This window comes from Pantherophis guttatus, chromosome 8 (genome assembly GCF_059756535.1).
Source record: "Pantherophis guttatus breed Tessera chromosome 8, ASM5975653v1, whole genome shotgun sequence".
In the NCBI taxonomy this organism is placed as follows: domain Eukaryota; kingdom Metazoa; phylum Chordata; class Lepidosauria; order Squamata; family Colubridae; genus Pantherophis; species Pantherophis guttatus.
In genome coordinates this window covers 55,768,371-55,779,057 of record NC_142070.1, presented here as the reverse complement: position 1 = coordinate 55,779,057, position 10,687 = coordinate 55,768,371, and the positions used below count along the sequence as shown (strand labels likewise).

At 41.1% G+C, this 10,687-nt stretch overlaps 1 protein-coding gene across 4 annotated transcripts in view; it reads right to left on the bottom strand.

Moving 5' to 3' along the window:
* TAPT1 (transmembrane anterior posterior transformation 1) overlaps positions 1-10,687 on the bottom strand; it is a 198,618-nt gene that overhangs the window by 42,958 nt on the left and 144,973 nt on the right. For all 4 annotated transcript variants that reach the window (XM_034442793.3, XM_034442792.3, XM_060686729.2 and 1 more), the window contains one exon: positions 9,370-9,505. In XM_034442793.3, coding sequence (XP_034298684.2) covers positions 9,370-9,505 — 136 coding nt within the window. The remainder of the gene's footprint in view (positions 1-9,369; positions 9,506-10,687) is intronic.

The window sequence follows — 10,687 nt, the reverse complement described above, 5'->3', positions numbered from 1 at the left end:
CATAGATACCAAAGTTAGAAACATAATTAAAACCAGATTAAATAATTTAGCCCAAGACAATTAAAAATCCCAATAATTTAAAACAGATTAAAATTTCAAGTTAAAAGAATTTTAAAATAGGGGAGAAAATTAGGCCAGGCCGGCTTGCTGGAATAGGAGGGTCTTAAGAGCACGGCGGAAAGTGCGCAGATCCGGGATCCTCCGTATCTCTGGGAGGAGCTCGTTCCAGATAGTGGGTGCCCCCATAGAGAAGGCCCTCCCCCTGGGGGTCGCCAGTTGACATTGTTTGGCTGACGGCACCCGGAGGAGCCCCTCTCTATGAGAGCGTACCGGCCAGTGGGAGGCTGTTTGTGGTAGTAGGCGGTCCCATAAATAACCAGGTCCTAAGCCATGGAGCGCTCTAAAGGTGGTGACCAAAACCTTGAAGCGCACCCGGAAGACCACCGGGAGCCAGTGCAGCTCGCGCAGGAGAGGTGTCACATGGGAGCGCCATGTTGCTCCCATAACCACCCGCGCGGCCGCACTCTGCGCCAGTTAGAGCCTCCAGGTGCTCCTCAAGGGGAGCCCCATGTAGAGAGCGTTACAATAGTCCAGGCGGGAAGTGACGAGGGCATGAGTGACTGTGTGTAGGGAGTCCTGATCCAGAAAGGGACGCAACTGGATCAGGCGAATCAGGTGAACCTGATAAAAAAATCCTCCTGGTTACGGCCATCAAGTGCTCTTCTAAAGACAGCCGTGAATCCAAGAGGACACCCAAGTTGCGAGCCCTCTCCGTGGGGGACAGCGAATCACCCCCAATAGTAAGCGATGGCGTCAACTGATTATATCGGGACGTCGGAAACCACAGCCATTCGGTCTTGGATGGGTTGAACCTGAGCCTGTTCCTCCCCATCCAGATCCGCACGGCCTCCAGACACCGGGACATCACTTCAAGGGCATCGTTGGGGTGGTCCGGGGTGGAGATGTACAGCTGGGTGTCATCAGCGTACTGATGGTACTTCACCCCGAAACCATGGATGATCTCACCCAGTGGCTTTATGGAGTTGGGTTTGCCTTCGTCAAAAGAAACTGAAACTATTTTGGATCATAAGTCATTTAATTAAGTTGAGTGCTTCTTGATTAGTGAATCATGTGACTGCAGGGAGGAAGGTGCTCCAGCTCTCCTCATGCGTAAGTCTGCTTGTTTTAGGTGTGTCTGTTTAAGTGAGTGAATCATGTGACTGCAGGGAGGAAGGTGCTCCAGTTCATCTCATGAATGAATCTGCTTGTTTCTAGGGGGAGGGGAGAGTGGCTGTTTGATTGAGTATAAGTGGGAAGTCTTGTTAGCTGTGTGCGTGGGAAAAACTGTTAGATGGTGTCCCGTCAGCCTTGGTAGGCAACTCATGTAGGAGAAGGAAAACTCCGATCTCAAACTTCCACTGCCTTGTGGCTATACCCATCTATGGGAAAGTCTTCAGGAGTCAACCTCAAGGCAAAACCTGGAGCAGGAGTCCTGGAGTGAGAAGGAATGCCAGAAGAGTAATACCTCTCTAAAAACCCTTGGTCCAGCTGGCCCGGCTGGTAGCACCTCGTAAGGGCCCCTTTCCAGGGTTACAGGAGAAGATGGTCAACTGTTTTGAAGATGGGCTTATGCCCCAATGGCAGATAAAACGCCAGAACCATCTTCTAGGAGAAGGGAAACTCTGATTACAAACCTCCACTGCCTTGTGGCTACTCTACTACTGGAAAAGGCTTCAGAAGTCAACCTCGAGGCAAAATCCGGAGCCGGAGTCCCAGAAGCAGTTCATGACTGTGTACAGTCACGTTCTGGTAACTCCTGCAACGCAGCTGGAACTAAGCGTATCGGCTTAGTTATCGGTATTGGACTATTTCAGCAACGTGGAAAGGGGGGATCTGCTGCTTGGGTAACAGTCTATCCTCCATATTAATCTACCCAGGCCTCATGCTCTGGAGAGGACACTCCAGCTTTGCATACAGCATTGAAAAAACATGGGAAGTGGCAGTTACCGGTTATAAGTCCTTGCTTGATTGGCGTAGAGTGTGACGTCAGGGGCCACTTTCATCGCTGGAAGAAGTCATTGTACCTCATTGGGCAGCTACCATCCACCTTAAGCTGGGCAGCCCCCAGCCAGTAAGGTGCTGCCCTGCCACGGTCAGTTAACCTCACAGGGTGTGTGGGGTTTAGGGTCAAAGCTGACAAGCAGATCGATAACTTTGCACCATGCAACAAACATAAGAAAACTTTAGCCTTAGTTGGGCGCCTGGAATGTTCGGACAATGACCCCCGGCCTTTCTGATGATTTACAAGAGATAGATGACGTACATAAGATACCTGCCATTGACATGGAGTTGAGTAGACTGCAGATGGACATCATTGCACTTCAAGAGACAAGATTGTTAGACTCGGGATCTGTTAAGGAGAGAAACTTCTTGTTTTTCTGGCAGTGAAAACCATCAAACGAGTCTAGGGAATATGGGGTTGGCTTCGCGGTCAGAAACACCCTACTAAGATCCATTACTCCACCTGCTGCAGAAAGTGAAAGAATTCTGTCCTTGCAGCTCCACTGATCAGCAGGGCTGGTTACTCTTACTAGCACATATGCACCAACATTATCATCTTCAGTAGAATCCAAAGACAAATTCTACGACAATCTGGCTGCTACTATTAAGAAAATCCCTGAGAAAGAACCACTGTTTATCCTGAGCGATTTTAATGCCAGAGTTGGAGCTGATTATAGCTCTTGGCCCACTTGTTTAGGTCAGTTCGGCGTCAGGACGATGAACGAAAATTGCCAACGCCTGCTGGAGTTTTGCTGCTACTATGGTTTTTGCGTTAGCAATACATACCTTAAAACAAAGCCTCAACACAGAGTTTCTTGGAGACATCCAAGTTCAAAGCATTGGCACCATCTCGACTTGATTCTTACCAGGCGCTCCAACCTCCCAATATTACAATCACACACAGCTATCAGGGTGCTGATTGCGATACAGACCACTCCTTGGTGTGCAGCAGAATAAAACTGCAAACAAAGGGTTTGAATCATTCGAAGAAAGAAGGAAGACCACGAATTGATATCAACAAGACACTCAATCAGGGCAAAGTGGAAGAATTTGCACACGCACTCAAGGAAACTCTCCCAGCCCTGGCTGAAGTAAACGCATCTGAACGATGGGAATATTTCAAGAATGCTGTTTATAGCACCCGCCTTGTCAGTATTTGTAAGGAGATCAGAAAGACAGCAGATTGGTTTGAAGCCCATTCGGAGGACTTGACACCAGCCATCGAGGAACAAAGGAGAGCTCTAATTGCATATAAAGCCTGTTACAGGTTCTGCAAGCTGCTCGTAGCAAAGTCCAACAGACTGCCAGGAGATGTGCTAACGATTATTGGCTGCAGCTTTGCTCTCGGATCCAGATAGCAGCTGACACAGGCAACATCAAGGGGATGTATGATGGCATCAAGCAGGCCTTAGGTCCAACACAGAAGAAATCTGCCCCTCTGAAGTCTGCTAAGGTGAGGTTATTCAGAACTGAACACAGCAGATGGCACGCTGGGTGCAGCACTACTCTGAGTTATAGTCCAGAGAAAATATGGTAACTGAAGAAGCATTGCCTGCCTGTCGTAGCCTTCATAGATCATATGAAGGCTTTTGACTTGGTTAGCATAGACGGCCTTTATAAAATTCTCCCCAAAATTGGATGTCCACCTCACCTTCTCAACATCATCAGGTCCTTTCATGAGGAAATGAAGGGCACTATAGTTTTTGATGGCTTAACATCAGATTCCTTTGATATTCGAAGTGGAGTGAAGGAGGGCTGTGTCCTTGCGCCAACTTTATTTGGGATCTTTTTTGCTGTCATGCTGAAACATGCTTTTGGAACTGCAACAGAGGGTATTTACCTCCGCACCAGATCAGACAGAAAACTCTTTAATCTCCCTAGATTGAGAGCAAAATCTAAAGTTCAGCTGAAATGCTTACGGGATTTCCTCTTCGCTGACGATGCTGCCGTCACTGTTCACTCTGCTGAAGACCTTCAACAACTTATGGACAGTTTTAGCAAGGCCTGCCAAATCTTTGGACTAACAATCAGCCTGAAAAATACACAAGTCATGGGTCAGGACATGGATTCACCTCCCTGTATTACAATCTCTGCACAAGAACTGGAGGTCGTCCATGACTTTGTGTATCTCGGCTCAAATATCTCTGACACTCTCTCTTTAGATACTGAGCTGAATAAACATATTGGTAAAGCGGCCACCATATTTTCCAGACTTACAAAGAGAGTATGGCTTAATAAGAAGCTGATGGAACATACAAAGATCTAGGTCTATAGAGCCTGTGTCCTGAGCACACTCTTGTATTGCACTAAGTCTTGGTCCCTTTACACATGGCAGGAGAGAAAGTTGAACACCTTTCATATGTGCTGTCTCCGACATATTTTTGGCATCACCTGGCAGGACAAAGTTCCAAATAGCGCAGTCTTGGAACATGCTGGAATTTCTAGCATGTATATACTATTGAAACAGTGACATCTATACTGGCTTGGGCTGAGAATGGCCGATGGTCGGATTCCGAAAGATCTCATGTATGGAGAATTAATGCAGGGAAAGCGCCTCAGTGGGAGACCACAGCTGCAATATAAGGATATCTGCAAGAGGGACCTAAAGGCCCTGGGAATGGACATTAACAACTGGGAAACCTTGACTTCCAATCGTTCATTTTGGAGGCTAAAGATGCAGCATAGCCTTCTCCAATTCAAAGAGACACTTGTTCGGCAGGCTGAGGCAGAGGCAGTCCCGGAACAAGCGAAATCTGGGGGCTGGGCAGGGGACAGAATGTATCTGCCCTCAGCGTGGAAAGGATTGCCACTCTTAAATTGGCCTTTTTAGCCACACTAGATGCTGTTTTAGGACCTCTTTCCAGAGCACGATACCATAGCCTTTTGAGACTGAAGGATGCCAATGCCAATGTCTTGATGACATATCATAGAGGAGTTTGAAAATCAAGCAAGTAAGAAGGATGAAGAAAAGCTTTTATTTGTTGGCATTAACCACGGAAACATTGAGGAAAAGTACTAAATGTTATAATATAGCCTATTAGAAGCAAACTCCAAAGACTTCAGTCATTACTGAAATGTTTCTAATACATGCCAAAATTGTTTATTATCCAAGAATAGTCTGTAAAATATGTTATTTATGGATGGACAGAAGGAGAGATTTAAATAATCTGTAAAGGTCTTTTGAAACTAAATTAAATGAAGTACTTTGAATTAGGATTAGCAACCTACAGATTTAGCCCCAGCCAATGAGCAAGCTGGACTGTGAAAAATATCCCACTTTTACTCACTGCTAACATGTGTCTCAGACAATAATGAGACTGGAACCTCCCAAGCTGGACAGTTAGTCCTTTACAGGAACAAAAGCCCATCCACCCCAGTTTTTTTTCCTGCCTATGCATGTTTTCCAACACAGAGAACCCCTTTTATGTATTCAGGGAAAGCTTTAACTCTTCTTTTTTTTCCCCAATTTATTTTTATTATTTTTTAAACATAAAACATTAAATACATCTTTTTAGAGCAAGGGTTTGGGCCGTCATAAAGTAAGTACAATTATTCAAATTCCCTCCATCAATTTTGTTCCAAATTTTGTCCATTTACATCTTTAAAAAAAAGAAAAGAAAAAAGAAAAAAAAATCTTATTTTAAACATTTATCATTCTATTACGCCCAAAATTCTAAACAATAAACACCATTCTAAATCTTTATCATTTTAACAATCAATATTTCATATATATTCCTCAGTCCTAAGACCCATTACCACAAATCTATATTTTACTTCACTTAAATGACATCTAATATCCATAATCTTAACAAAAAAGTATTTTCCTCTTCTCTTAAAGTCATTTCATAAGCAATTAACATTTCCTTCTATAGTTTACTTCCACAATACTTTATTTTGTTTATTTCAAATTTATTCTCATATTCTATTGAGCCTAATTTTTAGCTAATTCATAGTTTAAATGTCTATTTCCCAGCTGTATTTTCCAATACGCCTATCTCTATTTATTTAGACTGGTTTACAGTTTAGCTCCTATTCTCCAATAAAATCTCTTTGACTTCCCCCTAAATTTATTTTTTAGCTGGTTTGCATCTTAATCTGATGCTTTCCAGCAATGCTTTCCTCCACTCCTTTCTTTAATTATTTTGGCTAGTTCACAGTATTATTTTAACTGCACACCAACCTTCTCCTTAACTCCTCCTAAATCTATTAAAAAACTGGTTCACAATTCGAGTAGTTGCTTTCCAGCAATGCTTTCCTCCACTCCTACCCCTATTTTTAACTGGTTCACAACTTTATTTCAATTGATCCCCAGGTATAATCTCCTCCACTCCTAACTTTTTATTTTTGGCTAGTTCACAGTTTTGCTTTAACTGTTACCTGGAGTATGCTTTCCTCCACTCCTAACTCAATATTTTGGCTGGTTCACAGCTTTGCTTTAACTGTTTCCAGCATATGCTTTCCTCCACTCCTAACTCTTATTTTTATTTTTAACTGGTTCCCAGTTTACTTTAACTGTTCTCCAGTATGATGCTTTCCTCCACTCCTACCTTATTTGTAAAACTGGGTCACAGCTTTACTTTGACTGATCTCCAGAGTCATGCTTTCCTTCACTCCTAAATTCATTTATTTAAACTAATTCGTAGCATTTATCTCTTATTCAGTTGTTTAGCTCCAAATTACTTCAAAGTGTGTTACCAATATTGTTTTCCAATCTATTCTCCTCCATGTCTCTTACCAATTTAAGATAGAAATATATTTCAATAAATATTTTATCTCTTATTCTCTCCTAAGTTTTCTTCCATTCCATGCTTGTTTCTTATTTTCAATAAAAAACATTTTAAGCCACTTTAAGATCAATTTTTTTATGATTATTAACTCTATAAATAATTCTTTTTAGCATCCAACACCTTGAAAAGAAAACATTTTCTTCCATGTTATTAAATCTGTAAATAATGCTTGTTGAGAATACAAAATTTAAAAAGGCATTAGAATATCCAAAATCCTGTTTTTCTTCAATCAGTTATGCTCTTATTTCTTAATCAAATTGTTTATATATTTATATAAAAATAATAGTAATAAAAGAGAGCAATAACAATAATAGTTACAATAAAAGAAACAATACTAAAAAAAGAAAAAGAAAAGAAAAGGGAAGAGAGTAGAAATATAAGCAAAGAAGTCAAATGGGTTAAAGAAAGAAAATAGAGGGGAAAAAACAAAACAAAAAGAAAGATACAAAAAGAAAGAAAGAGAGAGAGAGCATAGAGAAGGAAAAAAAGGTATCTCCTAACATTATTCAGTCACCCAGAAACTATTACATTCATTTAAATCAAGGTATAATATTTTGTTGTCTTGTTACATGATATATTCCATAATTCCTTTCTCCAGTCTATCTAGATATGTATCTTTTCCATTTCAATGTCATCAAAGTTATGAATTCTACAGAATTAGTTCTGAAGCAATTCCATATATGGTATCATCATGTCCTTCTTCTATTGCCACACCCTTCTTTTGTTGCCACATTTATTAGTTCAATTATCATTGTTCCATTTAATTTCTTCTTTCTATTCTTCAATAAATCCTCCAGTGTACAGATTATATATCCTAAGTCAAGTTCTCTAACTCATAACAAGCAACAAAGTTTCTCTTTTCAAGTAACAAGTGGAATTTACACTTTCCCTTTAGCTGGCAACCATTTTGTCGGTCTCCGTTTGTCTTTTTCTTTGCTTTTAAAGGCATAATTATTTCCTCTTCTCCTTCCTCTCTCCCAGACACAGTCCAATCTCATTTATCCACCAAAAAGAAAAGAAAAAATATATCCAGATCTATAATCAGACATCTCCAAGAAGTCAGGAATTCATGCTATCCACCAACAGGTCTTTTGTCTTTGTGCCCCAATAGTTCTCAGCCGCTAACAAGGCTGGGGCAAAGTAATTGTAAATTAGCGTTTGTGGGCAGTTCTGCCTGGGCCAATGTCCACTCACCCGGCATCCAAACTCCCGGCTCCACTCCCCGCTTCTCCACCTCTCCTCCTGCACATTCTTATATCCTGGTTGCCGCGGTCTCAGGGCAGCTGCCATGGCCGCTGCTCCATCGCCACCGGCGCAGAGGGTAAACCTCCAGCCCCGAGGAACCTGCCCGTTCCTCTCAGCTGTCCAAGGGGTCCCTCTCTATCCCCGTCCCTACAGGACAGGGTAGGTCCAAGGACCTACCGGCAGGGGCTTGGCAGACGGGGTTTTTGAGGGGCTCCGAAGTGCCCGCTAATTCCCCGTCTGTATCCCCACGGCGCCAACCGGAAGTCAGCTTTAACTCTCCTTCATAGTCCTCAAATCCAGTCAACTATTCAATAGTTCCCTCAATTCTCTGGGGTCTTTTGATGGAAAAAATAATTAGTAAGTTTTCAAGATTCTTCATTTTTATTTTGTAAGAACAATTCACAGAACCCATTAAAATAGCTTTTAAACTTCTGTTTACATAGAACTTGCCTTTGTAAATGTTCAGAACAACTATTCTATTTGTATTGACTATTGCTGTTTCTTCTTCTAATAATAATAATAATAATAATAATAATAATAATAATAATAATAATAATAATAATAATAATTTTATTTCTATACCGCTCTTCTCCCGAAGGACTCAGGGCAGTGTACAGCCTATTTAAAAACACAGACAAACAACAATTTAAAATTTAAAATAATTAAATAAATTGGTTCAGATTTAAAACCCCAAAAAATTTAAATACCCCAATGTACAACTATTTTGTTGATAGACCGGCGTGGCGGAACAACAGGGTCTTCAGGGCGCAGCGAAACACCCGGAGGTAGGAGATCTTACATATTTCCGGGGGCAGTTCGTTCCACAGGGCTGGGGCTCCCACAGAGAAGGCCCTCCCCCTGGGTGTTGCCAGCCGACATAACTTGGCCGATGGCACCCTGAGGAGACCCTCTCTGTGGGAGCGAACTGGTCGGTGGGAGAGTATTGGTGGCAGGAGACGGTCTCGGAGGTACCCGGGTCCTATGCCATACAGCTACCACATATGACCAAGGGAAGGAGAATAAGTGATGCCTAGATTTGTTTGTACAGTGGAATGAAGAAACTGCCTTATAAAAGTGCAAATCCTAGGAAAGAATCGGTCCAGAGAAATAGGCTGCTGTTCCATTTTTTTCTTGCAAACTAAGGTTTTTCAATTTACTGTTTTATAAGAGCTCCTTTGTTCCCTATCAGGATTTGTTGCCTTCTTTACACAAAAGCCAAGATTTTATAGATTTTTTAAACTACATACGCACACCCCAAAATAACACAAAAGGATACAGACATACAGCACTGCCATGAAGAAATGGGGAATGACCCCTATGTGTGCTCTTTTCCTTTCTTTTGGTTCTGTTGCAGTCCAATAGAGAGCATCCAAGATATCTTGTCCAAAAGATGAAAATAAACGATCAGCTACCTAGAGAGATGTACATGAGCATCAGAAGGTTATTTTAATTTTGCAGCTTGCTTCTCTTAAGCAAAAGTTACTTGACTTTAGGGCCATAATGCAAATCCATTTGAAGATTAAGATACAACAGTGTATGCATAAACTTCTGGGTTCAGACTTTTGAATTATTATGTTACCTATTGCATTTTTTACACATCAGCATTTAAAATAATTTTAATCATTTAAGATTATTCAGAACAAAAACAACACAAAGTTTGTACCTAGTATCTTGGTACAAAGTTTCCACTGCTTAGGGAAACCCAGTTTTTCATCCTTGATTGTCTTTCTGGCCCAGTTCTGTTATTAAGCTTAAACAATCACTTTCACAATTGATTTCAACTTCCTTATGTCTTGGTTACAGTAATTGTTTTCTTTATGTAACTTTAGGAGAAAGCTCTCTTGTACCTTTTCTGCTATGTTACTCTGGATATAATTATGCATTAATTTCTTTCTAGCTTTCTACTTAGAGAGATAAAACTACCTTTGCTCAGGTCATATTCTTTGACACTGGTCATAGGCAGCCCCAATTAGATCTATTCAACTTAAACATGCAACACAGAAAATATTCAAGAGGCCTGTGTAGCTGTGGATCAGAGGAATATCAGTAGTAGAATAAACCTGTAATTAACTGGGCAGCCTTAACAGAAACTCTTAATTTAAATCCATATGGAAATACTGGCCTCATTAGTTAGACACATCTGCTTAAACTGAGTACTGGAGCAAGGATATATGTGTGTCTGTGAAATATTCAGGTCCATCAGTATAATCAGGAGTGGAGCATCAAAGCTAAAGGTTGGCTGGGGAATTGTGGGACTTGGAAGTCCACATATCTTCAAGATGCCAAAGGTTGAGAAACACTCCCTAACAATGCTAACTGTTGTCTTTTTCCTTTATCTGCAACTCTGCAGGACTGTGGTCAAAGATGCATCTAGTTTACAGAATTGTTGAGAAGTAATATTTTGGCACTCTCATGCATGTTGAAGTCTCGTTTAACCTTTGAATCTCTGCATAATTTTTTAAAAAGGCAAAAAAACAGAAGATGCATTCTTCCTAAATGAAATAAGAGTAATAATTATTGGCTTCAAGCTGAAGACAGAATTCATTTGTTCTCCAAAGAATTTATTTCTTTTGAACATAATTTGGATAAAAAGC